Source organism: Mustela nigripes, chromosome 4 (genome assembly GCF_022355385.1).
Source record: "Mustela nigripes isolate SB6536 chromosome 4, MUSNIG.SB6536, whole genome shotgun sequence".
Taxonomy (NCBI): Eukaryota; Metazoa; Chordata; class Mammalia; order Carnivora; family Mustelidae; genus Mustela; species Mustela nigripes.
This window is the reverse complement of record NC_081560.1, coordinates 58,847,937-58,873,094: the sequence shown is the minus strand read 5'-3', so window position 1 is coordinate 58,873,094 and position 25,158 is coordinate 58,847,937. Positions and strand designations below refer to the sequence as shown.

General features: G+C 35.6%; 1 protein-coding gene across 3 annotated transcripts in view; it reads right to left on the bottom strand.

The window, feature by feature from the left end:
* The window catches only part of AGMO (alkylglycerol monooxygenase), a 349,068-nt gene extending 328,368 nt beyond the window's left edge, over window positions 1-20,700 (bottom strand). For 2 of the 3 annotated variants that reach the window (XM_059395717.1, XM_059395720.1), the window contains exons 1-3: window positions 20,398-20,700; window positions 18,844-18,974; window positions 6,602-6,753 (exon numbers count right to left, since the gene is read on the bottom strand). In XM_059395717.1, the coding sequence (XP_059251700.1) occupies window positions 6,602-6,753; window positions 18,844-18,974; window positions 20,398-20,520 (406 nt within the window). In that variant the 5' untranslated portion in view covers window positions 20,521-20,700. Of the gene's footprint in view, window positions 1-6,601; window positions 6,754-18,843; window positions 18,975-19,690; window positions 19,737-20,397 lie in introns of those variants that run through there. The other variant, XM_059395719.1, reaches the window with a different exon arrangement.
* Window positions 20,701-25,158: the final 4,458 nt, after the last annotated feature.

Genomic DNA, 25,158 nt, shown 5'->3' with positions numbered 1-25,158 from the left:
TAACCTTCAACAAAGCAGGAAAAAATATCCAGTGGAAAAAAGACAGTCTCTTCAATAAATGGTGCTGGGAAAATTGGACAGCTACATATAGAAGAATGAAGCTCGACCATTCTCTTACACCATACACAAAGATAAACTCAAATGGATAAAAGACCTCAATGTGAGGCAGGAATCTATCAAAATCCTAGAAGAGAACACAGACAGTAGCCTCTTTGACATCGGCCACAGCAACTTCTTTCAAGACATGTCTCCAAAGGCAAAGGAAACAAAAGCGAAAATGAACTTTTGGAACTTCATCAAGAACAAAAGCTTCTGCACAGCAAAGGAAATAGTCAACAAAACAAAGAGGCATCCCACGGAATGGGAGAAGATATTCGCAAATGACACTACAGACAAAGCGCTGATATCCAAGATCTATAAAGAATTCCTCAAACTCGACACACACAAAACAGGTAATCATGTCAAAAAATGGGAAGGAGACATAATGGACACTTCTCCAAGAAGACATACAAATGGCTAACAGACACATGAAAGAATGTTCATCATCATTAGCCATCAATGGTGGAGATTCAAATAAAAACCACATTACACATACCACCTTACACCAGTTAGAATGGCTAAAATTAACAAGACAGTAAACAACAAGTGTTGGAGAGGATGTGGAGAAAGGGGAACCCTCTTCCGCTGTTGGTGGGAATGCAAGGTGGTGCAGCCACTTTGGAAAACAGTGTGGAGATTCCTTAAGAAATTAAAAATAGAGCTGCCCTGTGACCCTGCACTTCCACTTCAGGGTATTTACCCTAAAGATACAGATGTAGTGAAAAGAAGGGCCATCTGTACCCCAGTGTTCAAGAAGCAATGGCCACAGTCGCCAAACTGTGGAAAGAACCTAGATGCCCTTCGATGGACGAATGGATAAAGAAGATATGGTCCATATATACAATGGAGTATTATGCCTCCATCAGAAAGGATGACTTCCCAACTTGTATATCACCATGGATGGGACTGGAAGAGATTACGCTGAGTGAAATAAGTCAAGCAGAGAGAGTCAAGTATCATATGGTTTCACTTACTTGTGGAGTGTGAGGAATAACACGGAGGACATTGGGAGATGGAGAGGAGAAGTGAGATGGGGGAAATCAGAGGGGGAGACAAACCATGAGAGACTGTGGACTGAGAAACAAACTGAGGGTTTTGGAGGGGAGGGGTGTAGGGGTTGGGTAAGACTGGTGGTGGGTATTAAGGAGGGCACGTATTGCATGGAGCACTGGGTGTGGTGCATGAGCAATGAATCTTGGAACACTGAAAAAAATAAAATAAAATTACAACAACAACAAAAAGTAGAAAAGAAAAGCCACAAAACTGAGAGGTAAATAAAACCAGTAAAATCTGTCTCAGAGAAGTTAATCCCAAGGTTATATGTGTGGTAAATAGCTGTACTACAGTTACATGCCTATATTTCTTGAAACAAATTTCAATCCTCTCTCTGTTATATGAGAGGCAAGTGTACTAAAGTCCTGGCACTAAGTTAGCACACAGGGCACATTGTCTGTCTCAAGCAGCATCAGAAGGAGACCAAAGCTTGTAAGTTAATCTCTACTCCCTCTTTAACCTTGAGTTGCATTCTGATTACTCATTTCACAGCTTTTTAATCCTGAAAAATATTACCGTAGCTATCCTCTAATGCTCCCAACTATTCTTGGATATGTGTCCTGGAAATATGTCCACACTTAAGTATCAATGTTCAAAAATAGGCTAATGGAGATTCTTGAGACTCTTATTCTTTATTATCAAGTATATGACTTGCCTCTTTGATATCTCAATGCATTCATACTTTCAGCACCTGGATGAGGGCCCAAATCTGTGTTTCAAATGTGTTCTTCATGTATCACTTACATACAGAATCTAAGTACATCAAAGGAAGTTCAGACCATGGTTTTAACGGTGACCACAAATGCCAGTGATAAAAATAAGCTATTTCTAAGAGGAAGGCTCCTTCAAATGGGTCTTTCTGAGGGGGAGTACTGGTAATATTTCAGTATATTTTAAGTGCTTCTATGGACAAACGTTTAGTATCAGAAGCAGAGGACTGCGTCTTTCATTAAAATGAACTCAGAGGAAAATGGTTGATATAGATGAGATGTTTTTTAGTAGAAAGTAATGATGAGAAACTGGGGGTCTTAGGTAAGTTGATGGGAATTCCAAGGCTTCCCCCATGGATATTCTGAATGATGATGACTCCAAGGACTGAGATAAAGTAATAAATCATGGGAAGAAGTGAGAGGAAGTACTTTTACTTAGCCCAGTGCACACTGGACATCACCCTCAGTGATCCAATACGCCTGAAATCACACTGTGTTTTCAAAATAGTGAATTATAATATATAGCAAATAACTACATAAAATTAGGTATGCTCTAGTATTTTTTTAATAAAGAATCATAAATGTAGCTGAATTTAATCACCTATTCTCCAATAGAGACCATAGTCCTCACTATCAGAAATTAAAATTATTTTTAATCAATACATCTACTTATTTTATAAACAGTGGTAGAAGTGAAGATGGTCTAAATTCAACTTCTGTTAAAAGTCACAAAGGAATGAAAAAACCCTGAAGTTTAAGAAGTCATCCACAGAGGTCCACTTAATTACAATAAAACTGCAGGAATGAATGTAATTAATTACACAAAAATTATGATCACTCACCTTGTTTAGATACAGAAAGTGACAAAGAGAAACAACTATACCGTTTACTTGCTCAGTAAAAGAATGAGAGTTTGAGGGGACTTTATAGATTCTTATTATAGCAATTTTACAGATGAACATCCTTATTTCAGAAATGAACTAAATTGTATTATAGCCTAAGTATGTAATCAATGCCTCAGAATGGAATATTAAAGGTATAGTCAGGGTAAACTTCAATTTGCAACCCTATATAATATGTGGGGAGATTGGCTTTATCAGTCAGAGTCTAATCAGGAGACAAAACCCACCAGTAATTTGAAAAAGAGAAAGTTAATATAAAGAATTGATAAAAGAATTAATATAAAGAGTTAATATAATATATTAATATAATAATAATTAATATAATAATTATTATAATAATAGAATTAATATAAAGAGTTAATATAAAGAATTGATTAAAAAAACAAGTTAACTACTAAAAGAAAGAAACAGGGAGTAGTTCAGTGGTACAGAAGTAGCACCTATGAACACAGTTATTTCCTATGGAGCTAAGAAAGAATGAACAAAGCAGGCATGTATAAATTTAGGAAAATCTCCTTTCCCCGCTAACTGCCAAGTCTAAGAGTCAGACATCTTTGGAGAGGTTGTGGCTACCACAGGAACTCTAGTGGAGACAGAAAGACTTGCTAGAGTATACAGACCCCAGAGGGTGTATATTACAGGCAGTCCTCTGATGTGGTCCCCTGGAGGGCAGAGGATCTTACCAAAAGTTATAGGCTATAACTAAACCATGGGGTGAATACTACCAAGATCCCTGGGCACCAATCTGCTAAGTGCCACATGAAAAACAGCACTCTGGACATGGAACAAAGTCCCTGCTGTTCTGGCTCTGTAGTATCCCTCCAATCTTTTAAGTTGACAAAGTCTAACATCAAGTGAGCTTGCAAAGGAGAAACATCTGTAGGATCCACCTCTGGTATTTATGCTTATTCACAAATAATAATTTCTTGGTTCTTATTTCTGAATTACGTTAACCATTGTATCACTCTGACTTCAAACTATTCACTAAGAAATCATACAGGTGGGATTGCTTACTAATTTAACTTTTTTTCTGAATAAAGTATGATAAATTAAATAAAGTATGTAAATTTTAAGTACACAACTTAACATATTTCTTACAAGTACATGCACTCATGTATAGCCACCACCCAAGACAAGGTAAAGTTCATGACCAGCACTCTGGAAAGCTCATTCTTGCTCCTGCTAAGTAGTAATCATTTACATTTTAAGTGTCCCCTTAAAAACCTTTACTCGATTTTTTACATGGTTAGTATAACTAATAGGAAAGACAGATAAATAATGCATCTTTTTGTACTGGAGACCAAGTGTGCCAGAAGCTCCTTTAATTTAAGACCTATTTAAATTTGTCATTTTACATTTCTTTCTAATGACGTCAAGGCACTCTATAGAAATTTTTGTGTTCCTCTCTTTTTCTGTAAGTTTACCATAATTAGCAATTCACTTCTCATCATCACAGAGGAAAAGGGAATGAAATTTAGATAACATAAGAGACTCAAATATCCTTCTGTTCTTTTGTACAGGAATAGAAATCAAATTCAAGTTTTTGAGAATTAACTCTTTTCCATACCCTTAATGTGAGAAAATTTTCCATTTATGCAAAGCAAATTAATAACAACAAAACAACAACAAAAACTCTAAAAGTAATTTGGGCTATTAAAGAAATAGATTATATACATGTAAAAATAAAAAGTATATATTGTTTCTTCAAAACTCATAGCATTTAACATATCAACAAATATGGAATGCATTTTTAATTTACTATTTTATTGCAAGTAGTGAAAAGAAAGTAACACATTAAGTAGGAAAAGAGGGCTTTTTCTTATTATATTTTATGACAACATTAGAATTTAGAAGTCCTCAAACTTCTAAACTTCAGTTACATAAATTTGACTAATTAATCAGTATGAGCATAGTAACCCAAGAGGCTTAAGAAATTTGGTATTATAAGTTTTTCTTACTCCTGTGTATTTCTAGATTTCTAAAAATCCATTTTAATATTTTACATTATCACATAATATTTAAAAGTCAGCTATCTTATTGAAGGTTGACACATTCAACTACTAATTTATTTTTTTCCTATGAGCTTTCCTTCACAAGTCAAAAGCCTTTGAACTTAGATTAGACTTCATAGCCTCAAGGTGGTGAGTGTTTTTCCAGAAGGTTCTCAGATTTTTTTTAATGCCTGCCTCCACTGGAATTCGTTCAAAGTTTTCTAATGGGAAGCATACTTTAAACAGCCCGGATTCCATGTATTTAATGTATTATTTTACTTTATTGCTCTTCCCTAACTGAGAGCACTTAACAATCAACATATTTTTAAAAGTTTTATACTTGGTAATATTTTTGTTGGTTCTTTGTTTCCTCTTATAATGGGCTTTTAAAGATTAAGCGAATTTGCAGATTTCCCACGCAAACATATGAGTACAGGACAGTGTGGTCTTAGAAATTAAATAATACGATGTATGCTTTCTACATTACCCATTTGCTGCATAGAAAATGAGGAAGCTTGCCAATGGGTTTATTTTACAGAGGAAAACTACTATTTTGAAATAAAATACAAAGTTTACTACATGACCATATTTTATTCCTAGTCATGTTCAATTTGGGAGTATCCTCTTGCATTTATACTCAAGGAAATGATGTCAGGGGCTGACCTATTATTTTCCAAGACAAAGGTTATCACACACACACAAAGTAAGTAACTTTTTTCTAGTTTGTATGTTCCCTTCAAATTGTTTTAATGAATTAACATTCGTGACAGTTTCATTATATGTACATGTTCAAAGTACTTAACAAAAATAATGCTGCATTTAAAATTTCACTGCCTTAAGCATAATGTTTGCCTATGTTGCTCCTATTTCCTTCATCCTCTTTGAGGAAGGATGTTTGGTCACCATACTCCTACACACATTGCTCGGTTATTCACCCTGATTTCAGGTCTCTTATTGCATCTCCCATTTAGTTTTTATTATTATTCCAGATTTCTTCCTTTTCCTTCCTTCCTCCCCACCCACTCAACCCAACCACCCACTGAAATGCTCAGTTCTACTCTTCGGTACGTTTTCAAAATTAGCACTTTCCTTCATTTCCCTTCAGAAATGCTTTTGCATGCCTTCTTCCTCCTGAGAGACCATTTGCTCCCCTTACCTTTACAATCATTCTCCAACCTCTACTTAGCCCTACAGAGGTTTAGACTGTTTTCTGTTCTTCCACTTCCCTTTTCATAACAAAACATTTCTTTGGAACGTACAGCCAAGAGTCCCAAAAAGTAGATTCAGTGAACCAGTACCATAAGAGGGCTTTGAATTAGATGAGAAATTTTGCAAAACTATGGCAATACTGAAATGCATTATGGTTAGTGCCTAGATGATTGCATTTTCATTTTTATGTGGAATTACTGCCAAGAACTTGACTCTAGCTTATGTATGACAGCACACATTACCTGGGATTCAGAGCTCTTCTGAATGATCACTGATAATTGTGATATGAAGTCTTGTATTACGTGAAAGAGTCTGGAGACTCTTCCAAGCATGTCATAATAAGAAAAATGGAAGGCAGTATATTAAAAAGTAATGTTACAGCCATCCCTTTCTCAACTTTTTTACGAGTTAGATATAAGTGGTGTGAAAAATGTATTCTAATAATTGCACTTTTTTTCAAAAATGACCAGATTGTTTCCACTTAAATTTTAAACTCAACTTTCACCATTAATCTTTGTATGCTATAAAATAAGCCATGTTATTCATTTATTCATTCATTCAATATTTATTGAATACCTACTATGACTAAAACACAATTCAACAGGCATTATCAATAAAACCTTGATTTTCAACTTACCATGGGCCATGCGATGGAACCAGTAGTAGCCAAAATCAACTCCTAAGAAAGTTAAATACCAAGTCCACGGAGAATGCCAAGGCAAACTGATGAGCCTATAGTTCTCCCAGATATAAATGTAAGTGGTCAGTTCGAGGCTCCTAGAAAACAAGCTAGAAAAATAAAATTCACACACAATGATTATACCACATTTTAAGTGTAAAACCATGTTAAAACATTTTAGGTAACATTTAAAAATTAGGGTATTTGGGCACCTGGTGGTTCAATGGGTTAAAGCCTCTGCCTTCAGCTCAGGTCATGATCCCAGGGTCCTGGGATTGAGCCCCGCATGGGTCGCTCTGCTCAGTGGGGAGCCTGCTTCCCCCCTACCTCTCTGCCTGCCTCTCTGCCTACTTGTGATCTCTGTCAAATAAATAAATAAAATCTTTTTTAAAAACTTAGGGTATTCAAATACAAAAATAAAATTCTTTCTATCTTCTTTTTTTTCTCACTGTTCTATCATGCCTTTTAAAAGGCCCAATTTCACATGCTGCCTCATAGTTATCATGGATGCCAACTATTTACACTCAGTTTCATAGAATTTAGGATGCCATTCCTTTTTTAAATGTCTCTTAAAATAATTCCATTGAAGCCATACAACATAAATATGACAAAACTACAACTTATTTTCTGTGACTTTCATTTCCACATCTTAATAAAGAGTACAATAAGAGTGCTTTTTAAAGGAAGCATAAAAGGTATAAAGTTTAAAGGGGACTTTAGAAATGCCAACTCCCTTAAAATATGTTACTCTCATAAAATTTGCCTTTAGACTAAAGTTGCTTCTGGTTAACTATTCTCTATTTCTCTCTATTCCCTCCTTCTTTCTTTTTCACATACACATATACACATACTTTTATGTTTTTAGATATTATAGTTAAGATCACAAGTTGGACTTTCATAGCATTTCAATGATTCTTATAGTAATATAAATTACAACTCTCAAGATATAAGGGAATAATGTTTTCTTAGAAAGAAATTATAAAAACCTACTTAGCACAATAGGTATCGCATTACACCAGAGTACTATTATTATTTTTTTTCTTGAGGACTTTACTTATCTATTTGTCAGAGAGAGAGAGAGAGTACAAACAGGGGGAGCAGCAGGTAGAGGGAGAAGCAGGTTCCCTGCTGAGCAAGGAGACCCATGTGGACATAGGGCTTGATCCCAGAACGCTGGGATCATGACCCAAGCTGAAGGCAGATGCTTAACCAACTGAAGCACGCAGGCATCCCTCAGACTGATATTGTTGAGAAGACAAGAAACAATTGGTACTGGCGAGGATGTGGAGAAAAGGGAACCTTCATGTAGTATTGACATAATGTAATTTGGTACAGCCCCTGTAAAACAAAGTATGGAGCCTCTTCAAAAAATTAAAAATGGAAATTCCATACGATCTAGTAAGTCCATTGTTGGAAACGCACCAAAGAAAATGAAAACGGTAATCTGAAAACATATATGTATCCTTTTGTTTACTGCAGTTTTACTTTCAATAGAAAAGATATGGAAACAACCTAGGTGTACATCAACAGTGAATGGATAAACATGATGTGCTACACAGGGACACCTGGCTGGCTCAGTTGGTTAAGCATATGCCTTTGGCTCAGGTCATAATCCCAAGGTCCTGGAATTGAGCCCTGCATGGGGCTACCTACTTAATGCGTAGTCAGGTTCTCCCTCTCCCTTTGCCCGTCCCCACTCCACCTAAGTGCTCTCTCTCTCTCTGTGCTGTCTCTCTCAAATAAATAAATTAAAAATTTTTTTAATTGTGGCAAATACATACAATGGACTATTACAGCACAATAAAAAGAATAGAATCTTGCCATTTGGGACAACACAGATAGACCTAGAGGGGACAATGCTTAATGAATTAGATAGAAAAAGACAAATACTACATTATTTTGCTTATACGTGGAATCTAAAAAACCAAATAAGCAAACAAAAAATTTTAAAAAGATTCATAAATACAGAAAACAAACCATTGGTTGTGAGGGAGTGGGGGGTGAAATAGGTGAAGGTAAAGGGGATTGAGAGGTATAAACTTTTAGTTATAAAATAAATAAGTCAGGGGGATGAAAACTACAGCATAGGAAATACAGTCAATAATACTGTAATAACTGTATGGAGATAGATGGTAACTACACTTATCACGGTAGGCACTGCATGATCTACAGAACTACACAATCACTATGTGACACATCTGAAGCAAATATAAAACACTACATGTCAACTAGACATCTATTTTTTAAAACCGCTTTTTTAGGGATGCCTGGGTGGCTCAGTTGGTTAAGCGTCTGCCTGCGGCTCAGGTTATAATCCCACAGTGCTGGAATGGAGCCCTGCGCTGGGCTCCCTGCTCAGTGGAGTCGGCTTCACCCACTCGCTCTGCCTTTCCTCTCTACTTATTCTATCTCTCACATACTCTCTCTCTCTCTCAAATAAATTAAATCTTTAAAAAAAATTTTTTTCAAAACTAGTTAAAAGAAGTAATTGTTTTTAAAATGCAGACACCAGAATATGTATTATCACCTATGCTACCAAGTTTCTATACATTATTATTTCAAGAACTTCCTCAAAAATACATCATATACTTTAGTTTTATTAAGTGTAGCATTTTCTCTTGAAATTATCTGTGATCAAATTTAAGTTTAAACTAAAAATAATCATTCATCACTTCTATAAGTTTAGTTAAATGGACTTTTTCTTTTATATTTATCATTAATGGGTAAAATAGGGTACCTGGGTGGCTCAGTTGGTTAAGCAACTGCCTTCAGCTCAGGTCATGATCCCCGAGTCCCTGGATCAAGTCCCACATCGGGCTCCCAGCTCCACAGGGAGTCCACTTCTCCCTCTGACCTTCTCGCCTCTCAGCTCTCTCACACACTCTTTCTCTCAAATAAATAAATAAAATCTTTTTTTTAAAGTGTAAAATAAATTAATCATTCTGTTTAATAAAGATTCATTTATAGACCATGAGCAAATGATGAAATTGCTAAACATTCTAATTTTAAATAAAAGCTAAAGAAGAAACTCAAATTAGTCTATTATTACAATTCACCATTTTAGAAGTATTGCCCTCTACATAGTGAGTATCTATGAATTAGCACGTAACTGAGTCTTTTGAAGTTATGAGCCTTTAATTTTAATCTACTTTTGACCTTATGATATGACTATAACTATGATGTAATAATGTTAAAGTTGTCTCATGTGTTGACTGCCTCAAGTTATTAATCTGTAATATAAAATGCTGTGTTACTTCACAATAGCAATACAAATAATGAATAGAAATGTCAAATGCCTACATTTTTTAAAAGGACTACACATTATCAGATCTTAAAATCCAATTTTCAATATTTTATAATTGTTGGTTCTTAAGCTGGCCCCTCTATATGGAGAGTAAAGAGAAACCAAAGAAAAAGGCAAACCACTCCAGAATGGTGGGTGGTAGTTTTAATAAGCAAGGAAACTTACACAGAAGGCTGGGCTTGGGCAGCCTCAAGGTAAATAGATCTCTATACCTGCCTGCTAGTCATATATTCAGTCCAGACAATCTCAACACCTTACTCTCTCTTAGGCTTCATCCTTAAAACAGCAGCTAGTGAGGGAAGAGTACAGAATATACATTCCAAGGACATGGGAGAAGATAAGGAGACTGATTGCCCGAGTCCAAGTATAAGGATCATCCAGTGGACACATTCTCTCAATGATCTTCTCCAACAATTATATGGCTAGAAAAAGCAGTTTTGTCCCTGAGTGAGAGTCTTGACCAAATGGAAATGCCTAGGCAGAACTCCTGTCACAACCCAGACCATGCCCTGGATATTTCAGAATCCCTATCAAAGGGCTCTGAGCTGCTTGTAGGACCTACATGGGCCTCCTTCCTGGTCCAGTCCTCCACAGAGCCAACCTATGCAGGTATGTAAACTAGACATGACAATGTAATCCTTGGTTTTTAGATATGCAGATATAACTAGGACAAGCATCCTGGAATGTTCACATATAAGTGTTTGGGGTCTGTCATGAGATAGAACAGGCTGTGGGCCAGGGGCTCCCACACTGTTCTGGAACTCTGAGGAATCCAATTCGTTATCAATGTTATTTATTATTGTCTTTATGGCAAATTATGCTCAGCGACTGTCTTTGCTAATAATTTATTTAAGGTAGGTTACTGTGGGAATTATAATTTATAATAATAATATTTCACAAGCCAGTAGCATACGGGATCATGCTTTTTAATAAGTCAATAAAGAAATAAAAACTCCAAACCAGTGATAGATTAATTAGACCTATTGTTTTAAGCAAAGGGGAGATGGAAGAAAGAAAGTCCAGATTTAGTGAAACCTTTCTATGGGTTGATTCTTGGAAGAATGAGCGGAGGCAACCATGAGTTGATGTCTAGCTGCCAGCACAAATTGAAAGTCCCTGTTGCTAGCTAGTGCTGGCAGAACAAAGGCACCAGTGTTGGTAGGCAAGATGATTTCTCTTATGGAGCCGCTGCAGATTCTACCACTGCCAGCAAAGAGTAGCCTCACCATGGCAGGAGCAAATGTTCCATGGTCTTCAGTGAGAGATTTAGGTCAGCAAAAAGTAGCCTTGTGCAAGCTGAAGATTTTCTTTATGTTCTCCTTCTTATTTCTCCTTTCTTTCTCATTTCTCCTTCTTAAAGGACTTTAAGTCCTCACAAATTCTTGATAGTTAAGGTTTACATATCTGTTATATCACATGTTTATATTGAAAGCACTCAGTAGGGACGCCTGGGTGGCTCAGTTGGTTAAGCAGCTGCCTTCGGCTCGGGTCATGATCCCAGCGTCCTGGGATCGAGTCCCGCATCAGGCTCCTTGCTCGGCAGGGAGCCTGCTTCTCCCTCTGCCTCTGTCTGCCTGTGCTTGCTCTCTCTCTCTGATAAATAAATAAAATCTTTTAAAAAAAAAATTGAAAGCACTCAGTAGCACAGCAATTATAATGACACTGTCCTGACAAGGCTTCCTCAATGTAAAGAAATTTACTCTTATATCAAAGCAACTTCACAAGCAGATTTGCAATCATGACAAACTAATACACAACATTTATCAAGGTGGGGGATAGAACAAATTTTATCTTAAAGCATGTCAGCTTGGTTGGCAACTTTTATATATTTAGACAATGGCTTCTTAACAGTGTCATTGCTGACATTTATTCAAGATTGTTCTTTGTTGTCGGGGCCTGTTCGCTGGAGTTACTCAAATTATGAAATCTTAAAATTGCTCCCTATTATCCATTAATAGAGGACTAACCATAAAAAATTCAACTTTTAGGTAAAAAAATGGTGAATAATATCAATTTTGTTTGGTTAAATCTAATAATTTTTTCTAAAATAGGGATTCTAAACTTTGGTATTATTCCTGTTTGGGCCACATAATTCTTTGTTGTGAGGGCTTGTCCTGTGAATTGTAGAATGCTCAACAGCATCCCTGGGTCTCCTTTTTTTTTTTTTTTTAATATTTATTTATTTTAGAGGGAGAGAGAGAGAGAAAGGGAGTGGGGAGGGCAGAGGGAATGAGAGAGAAAGAAGTCCAAGCAGACTCCTCACTGAACACAGAGCTTGATGGAGGGCTAATCCCACCACCTGAAATCATGACCTGAGCTGAAGCCAAGAGTCAGATGCTTAATTGACTGAGCCACCCAGCTGCACCCCTGGATTTCTATTTACTAGATAGAGCCCTTCAAACTAGTTATTATAATTAAATGTCTAAATATCTCTTGAAGGACAGAATTGTCCCACTCAATAACCCTTTTAAAAAAGATTGATCCAGAAAGAAAAAAATAAAATAAAACTCAGAAGGTACAACAGAACGTTGAAATAATCTATAGCTTTTTACTTAAGCTTTAGTACATGCTGTTAAAGCAGATCCATTTATGGGTTCACTGAATCATTCAATAAGTTCAGATTAAGAGCCTGCTGGTACAACACAAGACTAGGAGGACACACTGGTGAACAGGGCACTCATAATCACCTGTCTCATCAATGTTCCATCCATTCAGAATCTTTTTTTAAAAGGTGCTATCTCCTTTCTCAGTTCCACGGACAATTGAAATAGGCTTTAAAGATACTAAGATTTAATAAAAGAGGGTCCCTGGAAAACTTCCACTTACAAAACAAAGAGAACCTGCCTGCAATTGAAATACTTTTTTATTTCCTGTACAGGTGCCAGGTCTTGAGCAGACACCCAATTCATTACTCTGTCAACTTACTTATTAGGGTTGACACAAATCGAGCTGAAATATGCCTGACATACTACAGTCAAGACTTTTTTTTTCACACTTTAGCAAGAAGCCAAACCTTCCCCAAAGCAAAGGGAAAGAGGGGAAAAGCTGTGGGAGTTAAATTCCCTGCTTTCTATCAGCAAGATGAATATGATCCTCTTCCATCATAAATGGGAAAAAACAGCCATGGAGTACCCACAACTAAAAACGATTCAGCAAAGGGATACATCTGGGAAATGATTATCAAGCTTTGGAAAGCCCTTGATTGCAGGAAATAGCACCTACATTTTCAAAAATGTTCCCACCAGACCCTGAATCATAAACCAAAGCTCCTTCCTCTTTTTCTTCCCAATTCCTCCATCCTCTCCCAGCCCTGACCCCCAGCATATGACTCTGTGGAATTCAGACTTCAACTCTCTAAACTCCATCCTGTGGGAAGAGACGTATGTAATATGTATGAATGTAGTGAGCTTATTTTATCATGTGGAGATGAAATTTTGGGAGGCAGAGGGACTCTGTGTAATAAAATACTAGATCCTTTTTACTCAATAACTTTGAATGCAAGACAAAGAAAATGGCCTAAATATAAGGAGGCATGAGAATCCTCTAATCAACAATCTGTATTATAGAGGCTTTCCTCCCATTGTCTTTCTTCTTCATAATTTCTCCTCAAATAGTTACTTTCTCTTGCATCTGTGGTAAGTCTTTGGTAAAAGAAAGGTAGCCCTTTACTAACATTTCTCTCAAAACTAGAAAATTATCCTGCCAATGTTTAGTTACTGTAAAATCTGGCAAGGTACTAAATTGCTATCCCTGGACTGATTGTGATGTTTTTAAAAAGATGAAGTTAGTTCATAAATTATAATTTATAAAGTTGAGACTTAAAAATGATCAGTTCATTGGAATAAATATTAATGGAAGATTGAGAATTACAAATCTCTGCAGTTCTCAAAGTCATCTAAGTATGAATGTACCCATCACCAAAAGCAGAAAGTTAACTTTGAACATGTTGTCCACTCTTCAGAATCTCAGTGTTAATTTAAGATATGAGAAAATTTGGCCCTAAAATTCTCTAATTCTCAAATACTCCCATGCTCTAATCATTTATCAAGTGAAATTTGATGTAATGCTCTTATTGTAAACTTAAAATTTCAAAGTGACTTTCGAAGTGAAATTTTTTACTCAGTACTCCTGGATATATGCCAATTTTTACTATTTCATTACTGTCATTAGAGCTGTGTGTACTGTCTGATTTGGCCAGATATCACAAAAATGAAGAAAATCAGTAGGACATCTTTTTTTCCTAATAATCCTGTCTTATAAATTAGAAAATAAACGAATATTTGAATAGGATCATTCTAATCTCCTTACAAGCTTCATGAAGTTATAAACAAATACAGCTGAACGATTAGATACTGATTTTTCCAAGAAATTTTGTTGTTTATTTATTTCAAAATCTCTTAAACCTAGCTCAGGAATGTGCCCTATCTGTAAAGCTACTGCCACTTTTGCTCCATCTAGTGGAATATTGATTTTTGCTCAGTATTAACAGAATACATAACGTAACCTCTACCTCCTAAAGACAGGTAACATCTGTACTGCTATTTCTTACTGTGAATGATGTTACATTGACGAAGTAATCACTTAATTTCCTTTTACGACAACCACAAAAACCATAGACCTTTATAAATACAATATGGCAAATTTGGAAGAAACAAATTTGCTACATTCTTTACTATGCAAGAAGTAAATTACTTAAGAATTCCATTTCTCTATTGAGTAAGTACAAGGAAGCTTGCTCGCATGTTTAGGGAAGGTTAGTCTAATAGCAATCTCTGAAGTTCCACAATTCACAACAAAGACAAAGTATATTTATAAAGTTTGAGGTAAATGTTAAGAGGAAATGAAGCATTCTCCGTAGCAAATATCATGAACAAACCAGTAAGTTTTAAAAATATATTTTCTTCACCGAGGGGGTTAATAAAAAGTTACATTGAGATGTTAATATTAATAATAAAATACCATTATTAACATTACATAAATGCATTTATCCTTGATTTTGGACAATGAATAACTAATTATTAAGGTCCTCATCCAGAATGACAGGCACTGATTTGTTAGTAGTCTGACATCGCCAAAGGCACTACTGCCTGTGATACTATGGTCTAATATAAAAACCCAGTATACAATTTTCCTTTATTCTCCAATCCCACCCCAAGGAGTCAAAGTATCCTAAAGAAATTTAATTTCCTCCTCTTTAATTTTTTTTTAAATGAATTGAAACTTTCTTGTCAGGAATGGAAAATTCCGTGGCAGTCATGGCCTGTAAAACGGTGCATATGTATGGTTCAACATTGTGGAGCTAGCTCCATACTAAAATTTGGCAAGGACCCATATGTATTAAAAGTGGAGTGTCCCCAACTTATTTGAAAATTTACCTACTTAAATTATCCCTCAACCTATTGCAATTTGATTTATAATCTGCTGTTTCAACAAACTAAATGAACCCATTAAAAACAAACATACTGTAGATATTTATATCGGGAATAAAATTTCTCTGGGGAGGATGCAATTTATGGAAGCAGAAACATTGGAAGGAAGTAACAAATTGAGGTCCTGGTTTTCTAATGAAGAATTGGAAATTGAGTTCTGCTTAAATAAGCAGGAAAAAAAAAGATGTGATTATTTTTCACTCATTAGCATTTTAGTCAGTAGCAGGATATTTCACAAGTTTTAGATACATTTTTTAAGTAGATTTAGTAAGTATTTGGTTAAGCTTAATTTTTATAGTCACATATGCAAGTAATTGATAGAAAAGCAGATTATCTACATATGCTCCACTTCATTTAACTATGATAAATAAAAATATCTGTCTATAACTTTGGAACTAGATCCTAACGAGGAAGAGTCTGCCTACTAGACTCCAGAAGAGCAAAACAGATGCAGGTCTGCCCAGAATCTGGATCTTAGGACAGATGGACTTTTATTACAGGTCATGGTCTGTCTGACAGGCTTATAAACAAGATAGAATCCTGTCTATGATAAATATTTTCCCTTACATAAATAGTTGAAAGACACAGTATGTATCTTTTCTATCAATATGCTAAGTACGCTACTAATCTTCAAGATACTTTGAATTTTATGTAATGATGAAATTGAGATCCTCAAACAAACATTATTTTCCCTCAAAGTCTGCATACAGCATTTCAATTACATGAAGGGCAAAGTGGAAAAACATGTTCATGGTTTCACTTTGATTTCTACAACTTCTTTCGTCAGAGACCACATGCCTACTTGGAATTATTATCCTAAGTGCAATTCCTCACAAGCAGATTAACAAATGGTATAGTACCATTTTTTCTCCCAATTATGTATTTTAAGGATGTGGAAAGTCCCTGTTGTTGCTGTAGAAAATGAAATTAGTCCCTTGGAGAGGATATGATCAATGCCGTGTTAATCTAACCTTCAGCTGTTAATGATTTGCACGAGGATTCCCCTTGATGCTGAAATATTGTTTTAAGAGTTTCTGTTAAATCCCCCTTCCTGTCTTTCACTGAAAGAGGATTGAGTAGAGTGGATCCTGTGGATCAGCTTTTCTTCTCTTCTTCTGTGTGTGTGTGTGTGTGTGTGTGTGTGTGTGCATGTGCACACGCTTAATAGGAACAAATAAGTGAAAATATTTTTACATTTCTCTTTCAGATAATTTGCTTTGCTGAAATGTTTTAGGTAAAAGGTTGTAAAAGATCAAATCCTTGCAACCCTTGCAAAATTATCCACATTTCAAAATTTAGAATTGCTCTCCCTCTCTCCCTTCTCCCTTATGCATCGGGGGTTTGTTTATAGCAAACATACACACATATATATTTGGTTCTGGGGTACCTGTTAAAACTCTGTTAACTTTTTATCACACTGCTGAACAGAAACACTGTGCTAAGGATGCAGTTTCTATTTCTAGTAGTTATCAGGTTATGGCAAGAGAATAAACTAATTCCACTTGTGACCAAAGTCCAACTTGAAAAAGTAGAAGTCAGGCTGAAGCATTGAGTCAGCTTGATGTTTCCTTGAGTTCTTAATAAATTCATTCCAACTCAACACAATATGTGATCCCTAATGTGGGGCAGGGCACCTCTCAATTATCAACTTATTCTTCTAGTTCATCACTTGTCTGATTTCCATGAGTCTGTACACTTAACTTCCTCAAAATAAACTACAGTAACCAACTGGGTAGTTTTCAATAATCAAATCTATGTATCCTCTCAGTATGCTTAATGTATTTCTTATTCAAGTCTGATCAAAGGAGACATGAAATAGAGAAAATTATGCACAGTTATAAACTCCAATTTAGCATATTAGGGGAATTAACTGCAAATAACTTGGGATATTATCCTCTAGTTCTGACAGCAATGTGCAACCATATGAGTAGATTTTCAGATTTTCAGTTATTATTATGATGATTATCAGAATTATTACTATTATTATTTTATACCCATTAGCCTATTTTTCCATGGTAACATTTATGAAAGAAATTTTCCTTTAAGTTTACTCCCTATCTAAACAATTTTATGCAATTACATGAAATTATTCTACCTTTTCTCAGATATCTTTAAGTTTTTATTTTTAAAAAATCCACCTTGGTTTCCCACTGGGTGGTTCAGAAACATTCCAAAGCAATGAACACTGGTCAGAAGTAAAGCTCTTAAAACAGTAAAAGAGGTAATGAGTGGGAAGTAGGAATGAGAACATTCATCAGCAATGCAGAGCACAGAGTTCTAAGGGAAGATTCACCTTCTGCCCCTTTGGCAAATCCTTATGTACTAAAGAGCCTCCCATGCATTGCTTTACCTCTGCCTACATTATAATTTACTCTTTGTAAAATGTAGTGGGTCATTTATTATTCACTGTTTGGTACCTTCATCATCTAATCTTACCAACATAACACTACAAAAATATTAAATTTTTAAAAATCTAGAATATACCAGATATCATTCCAGGCATAGGGGTTAAAATTATGAAGAAAGATCCCTCTTACTCTCAAGTTGCATGCAATCTATCAGGAAGGACTGGGTAAAATAACAGGTAAGCATAATGCCATGTGACAATTCTGCAACTGGGGTAAGCACAAGATTCCATGGGACCACAGTGAAGTGATGCCTCAAGTAGGGTTGGAAGACAGAGAAGATTTGCTGAACAGTGTGACTCTTCAAGAGAAGTCTATCCTTAGACCTGAGAAATGAATCAGTTAGCCACAGTAATGGCTTCCCTTTCCAAGCAAAGGGAAGCATGTATGACATCTGAGCAATGGGAAGTGGTAGAGTATGAAAGGAACAAATATTGCAAAGGGGTAAGGAGAATGAAGGGAGAAAAAGTAAGCATAGATAGACAAAGGCTTCTACAGTTCAGGAAAAAAAAAAAAATTCAAACTTTATCCTTAGGCAATATGGAACCTATGAAGAATTTTCACCAGATCCAAATTATAGAAATGTTTTGTTGAAAATGAGATAGTATTAGAGAGAGGACTAGAGACCACTTGGGAGACCACGCAGTGATTCAAAGCTTTCTGTGATCTTTATTAGAGAGTATCTGTACCAGAAATTGCACAGCACATGAATTTGGCTGAGGCAAAATTAATTTTCTAGTAGATAACTAGACTATATAACTCAGGATCAGACTAGGCAAAGGCAAGTGAAACACTTAACCTTGGGCACAAAATTTAAGGGGGCAGCAATAAACTTGGTAATCAAGATAAATAACATTTAGAGTAGGATCTTTAAAAATGAATACAAAAACAAATCCATGGTAAATGAAATATCAAGAATTTAAATAATGACAGCAACTGGATACTTTGAGAATATATGTATATATGTGAAAACAGACGAACTCCCCATACAGTGGGTTCCTCTTCCATCTTACTTAGATAATTTCAGGTTATTCATTTAGCATGGCTAACCAACTAACTCACCTTGGAAGCCGAGAAAAAATGCCGGCTGATATTGATGTTAATGCATTATCCAAACGACCTGATGGCTTCCCTTTGAGAATCCAGCTGACGGCCAGTTCAAGAAGCATTAAGGAAATGAAAAATGGAGTTGCCTGGAAAGGAAATGGCACAAAAAAGATGCTATTGTGCTTGGTATAAAATTCTTCCACATTTCCTGATTAGTCATTCCAGAAGTAGGAGGCCCAGGGTGACATCTCATAGCAGGAGAAGGTATATACTTATCCTAGAGGATCACTTCCTCCCAACAGGCAAAGAAATCTGATTATTTCAGACATATACTAAACAGGTGCTCAAAATCTATCATCCAATTTGGAAATGAAATATAACCATAGATGTAACCATGATAATTCTGTCAAGAAAATAATAAGCTTAGGAGGGATAGGTTTCAAGTTAGACCAGAAAAAAAAAATTAAAATAAGCACAATAATCAGAAGTCTATTATCTCCATGACTAAGACTCTCGTTAAAAGGCTTCACTTAGGATACACATATTTCTAGTTTTTCATATTAAAATTACAGGAATGACAAAATTGAAACTGTAGGAACAAAACATTTTCTTCCAAGTATTTCAGAGAATATGATTGTTTAAAATGTGTATTTAAAACATCATTCAAGTTTTATTCACTCAGTTTTAGCTCTGTGCTATAATAAGTATTTTTAGGCTCCATTCTGGATGACAAATGCTGAAAAAAGTTTGATGTTATAATACAAAAAATAATGATTTATAAAGATGGGAGTATCACATTTTGTCCTTAAAAACTCAGAAAGGAGTAATATCAAATCCTGAAAAAGTTATGGGTTATACTCACTTGGAAGCTGGTCATGAGTGCTGAAGGTTTCTAAACTGAACTCCCAAGAACATAATGTCTGATGTCATTTTTTTTTTCCTTATTTCTGGTCTGAACTCGTAAGTGTTATAGGAACAACTTTGACAGGGTGGGGAACTTAGGTATTCAAGTTCTAATTCTGGATATTTCCACTTGCAATCATAGCCAGGAACCAGAAGTAAAAAGTGCCTCTGAACACTTCAGAATTTCAAAGAAAACTTGGTTGAAGTTCAAACTTAGGAAGTCAGAGTTGGACTCCGTCAGCTCTATATCCATTCTGCAGAACTGCTCTACCAAATTAAAGAGGAAATAGTTTCCTGGGAGGTAGTTTGCCCTTTAAAACCAAAACTGTTACAGAGTTTACTGATGTCATATAACCATTTGACACTGAGCTTCTGACAACTAAATTTCTAACACCACTGTGTCTAGGAAAACTTTGTAAAGTTTTATCATATTTTGCAGTGACATAACCAAGGAAAGGAGTTTAACAGGAGAAACTGGTCTTTGATATTGTACAGAAATTCAATTCAAGTAGAAATTTTAATATGGCTCCATGCCTTTATAAAACTGAATTATTTTTATTGGAATTTAATAATTTGAAGAACAAATGTGAACAAAACCCCAGGATGGGTTTAACATACTTCTTACTAAGACAAACGCAACAGTAGCCTCTTCCCATATAGTCTCACCTGCTTTACATAATCAGGCACCTCTTCCAGGGTTTGGAATGACGTTTCATTGGGCTTCACCATGTAAAACATCATGCGAATTCCCTGGGAAACTGAAACATCCTGTTGGGCTTCTGGGTTCATGTCTGCCCTTGTCTGATTCCCAGCTGGAGAATATTTGCGATTCAGTGGTTGAAGGCAGAGGCTGAACAAAGAGGACCAGAACTGTGCTACACAGAACAAGCCCTTTGTCAGAGAACAGCTAGGAACAGAGCTCCATGGAGAACACAGCCAACAGCAGTTTGTGTAGAGAGACAGGAAAACACCGGGACCAAGAAGGAGTTCAGAGTTCAGTGGGTGCAGGACACAGGAGGGAGGGAAAGGGGAGGAATCATGCCCAAAACAAAGATAAACACTGGAGTTTGACTGTAGGTGGAGTAACTTAACATTAAAAAAAAAAAAAAGAAAAACAGACAAACAAAACAAAAACATGGTACAGCCTTAGAAAGGGGAAGAGAAAAGTGCTAACAGGTGAAAGTTCACTCTGAAAAAGTGGACAGCTATTCAAGACTCAGAGCACAAAATGAAAATTCTTTTTTATTTTTATTTTTTTAAATTCACATTGTGTTCTGTTTTTTTTCTTCTTAGAGTCCTGTTTCCTCAAAGGACAGGGTGCTCTAATCTCAGTAAGGCTAAGCTTCAAAGTCAATAAGCACTGACTATATCACACTGGTTATTGCCTATAGATTTCTGGACTTATACAGTATTAACTTCTGAATGTTTGCAAACCAATTTAAGGGCATTTGGCTTGTTACATGATCCACCATGTTTAATGGAACCTTGACTAATCATATCTGTATTTTTCTGAGCACTTATGGGGACTCTCTGATCAAAGAAGCTGTCAAGATATTGCTGCAAAACTGTATCTGTGTTTTGCAGGAGGAGCACAAGTTGATTATGCCTTTCAGGGAGGTTAGAGGGCACTTCATTGATTGCATCATCAGTGAATGAGTGGAGGTTTCCTGAACAACTTCAGCCCTTCACCTGGAATGGCTGTGATCACCCCTTAGCTACCAACTCATCTTTTAAACATGTTTATATAGATTTCACTAAATTATCAATACATGATGATTTTAGAAAAAATAGAAACTACAGATAAACAATAAATAAATTGTTACCAGGAGATAAATATTAACAAGAGACACTATTAACATTTTGGTATATAAATAGTCAGTTCTGCTGCCTTATGACATACAAGCTGCTAAAAATCAGTATAATTTTCAAAGCTGTACAATAAAAACCATGAGGCTGATGAGAAAAATGGGATTTGGGTATAGTACTTGAAAACTTTGTAATGATCCATAAGGAAGAAAAAGAAGATAAAGACCTAATAAAAATTGTACTACACTTTTATGCATGCATGTTACATGGTTAGGAAATGTACACTACAGTAAGTATGGTGCTTCATCTTGAAAAAGACCTGACATTTGTTTGTGGAGGTGGGCACTGGAAAAGTGGCAGAACCTGAGTTACTGTGGAGTCATCAATTTATTAGAAGTTCCCTCCACTCAGTATATGGTTAGACTTTTTCATTTTTAAATTTCTTTTACTATTGTTTTTTTCCAGCTACAGAGGTATGTGTGTATACATTCCAAGCAGGAATACAAAATCATTTTAAGTATTTAAAGTGACTGAACACTAATACCAAGAATTAGTTACAGAAACAGTAGAAGAGGTAAAAAATCAAATAAGAGCAAAAAAGAAATCTAGGGATTAATGTCCATAGCATCTTTAAGCTATAGGGACCAAAAAAAAAAAAAAAAAAAGGGAGGGTGTGTTAATACTGTGCAGGGCCTGGCAGTATTAACCGCAATATGCCTAATAAGATCACTGGCCATGAAACAAACCCCAAAAACAATAACCAAAGCAAAGAGAGTTAGGAAAGAGTATGATGGCTACTCCCTTACAGCCAACCAACCTCCCAGCAATACTTCCCATTGGCCTAAGTGAGTCAAAGCCAGTTAAAAGAAAAGCCTGGGAGAAGTCTCTGGCCTGGAGGGACTATGGAAGAGGGAAGAAGGGGAGGAATGCGTCCAAGGAAAAAGCCAATCAAGGACCAGCACACCATTGTAATTTACTCACCTGTTTCTCCACTGCAGTGCAATTAAGTCTAGTTTTTCAGTTTTAGCTAATAATTTTAATGCATCAGTGAACATCATGGTATAAATATCTCATACAGTTATGTATGTTTTGTATTAAATAGATTTCTAGCAGTGGAATTATGTTATTGAAGGGTATGTAAAATTTATGCTTTGAGAGTGGCTGCCAAATGCACCTCCGAGATTGCCTTTCACTCTTGTTAACACTAGCTACTATGAGTCCTTTATAGTTTTAAGCCCATTGGGAAAAATGACATCTTGCCTTAATTTGCATTTTTCCAGTGACTTTAAAAATCTTGGCAATATACTTATTAGTCATTTGCTTTTCTTTGTGTGTGATTTATTTTTAAATATATGTTGCATGTGATTTTATATTTTCTTTCTGTACTGATTTATACAGTATTTGTATTCTACATATGTGTATATATATATATGTATTTTGCTCCTGTATATGGCAAATTTTCTCTCAGTCTTTATTTGTTTTCAACTTTGTTACCTATATGTTTTCATACAGCAATTGTAACTTTGTGTGTCCTGCTTCCTGCTCTCATTCATTTTATTACTTCTGCCTTTGGGTCTTATTCATGACTGTTTTCTTCACCAGAATGCTACAAAAATAACCTTCTGTGTTTTCTTCTAGTATGTTTCCAGGACTTTTCAGTTGTTCCTTTAGTCATCTGGAGTTCAGTTTGTATATGCTATGAAGTCATTATTTCATGTTATACCCTCCCTATCTACCCTGGATGATCCCAGTTCTTCCCATACCATTACTTAAAGTCGTACCTTCCACACTATTCTTTGACATGTCTGCACCATCTCCAGGCTCTCCACTCTGTCCTACTGATGCATGTATCTATTCTTGTACTGTATCATGTTGTCTTAATCACTGAACCACCATAATAAATTCTATTAACTTGTAGAACAACTTTTCATTTGTGAGTTTTGTTTCTCAAAAATTTTAAACTACTTTTCACATTTGTTCTAATGGATCTATTTAACATAAACCTAAAAAAAATCCTATTGGCATTTTAAGTGGAACTTCATTGAATTCATGGATTGATTTGGAAGAATTGACATCACAGGCACTCAATAAACCTGTGTGGAACAAATGAACATAGACATTACCATCATTTAAACCTCATCCTGTATTTGAGTGATGCCAATACAAACTACCAATTCCTTATCCTCTCCATTCTTTTTTTTTATTTTTAAATAATCTCTCCCACAATATGGGGCTAAAGCCCACAACCCTGAGAGCAAGAGTCACGCACTCCACCAGCTGAGCCAGCCAGACACCCCTATCCAACTCCTCCTCCTCCTCCTCCTCCTCCTCCTCACCCTCCTTCTCACCCTCCTTCCTCTTCTTTGGTACTGGCACAGATGGCAGTCTTTCTTCTCTTCTTATTTTTCACCAGAAGGTATACATATCATTGTATATCTTACCATAATTTTTTCTTACCTATATATGTGAAAAAATCCTTGGCTAAAAATAAAATCTCTACTCAAAAATTAATCCCCCCCCCAAAAAAAAAATCAACAGAGATAAAACGCTTTGGCTAGAAACCCATCAGGTGAAACAAGACATATAGAAGAGATGGATTAAAGCCTATACCAAAATCAGCAAGAAAAAGCCAGAGATAGTTCCAGATGCTTTTCTGTCAGGTCTCTATCCAAAGATTCCTAGTCAATGGGGCTTTGTTGGCAGTCCCTTCCTTCGCCTAATTAAAGTGGAAATGCTTAAGAGCCTGATGTGAGTGATAAGCATCCCATGAGAGCTCAAGACATGACAACCTGAGGCACTATGCTCTCATCTGCAAATAAATCAGAACAAAAAGACATCAGAAGCTTCTTGTATTGAATGGACACTAAAATAAATAAATAAATGAATGAATGAATGAATGAATGAATAAATAAATAAATATTTTAAAAAATGAAACTGATATGGGACTTCTAATGATACTGATGACTGTCCAGTCAAGAAAGAGAGATCACAGTAACTTGAACAGGGGAAACTTAATACAAAGAATTGTTAGTTTTGACATAGTCTGTAGAAATATTTTTCTAGATATGTCTCCTCAGACAAGAGAAACAAAAGCAAAATTAAAGCATTGAGACTACACCAACCTAAAAAGCTTTTTCACAGAAAGGGAAATCATCAACAAAATGACAAGGGAACATCCTGAATCAGAGAAGATACTTGGAAATTATATATCCAATAACAAGTTATAATCCTATATATAGAGAGAGGATATTTTAAGAATATATATTATAATAAAATTAAAAATTAATAAATATTATATAATATTAAAAAATTTAAAATATATAATAAAATATATAAATATGTAAAACATGTACATGTATGTATATATATACAAATTTATATATATACAAATTTATACATATAGGTGTATAAATTTGTATATACATGTATATATGTATAAATTTGTATATCTCAACACTGAAAAATTCAAATAATTCAATTAAAAATGGGCAGAGGCAGATCATATGATAGTTGTCTTTCTCTGCTTGACTTATTTCGCTAAGCATGATACGCTCTAGTTCCATCTATGTTGTCGCAAATGCAACATGGGGGCTTAAGTGGGTAGGAGAAGAATAAATGAAA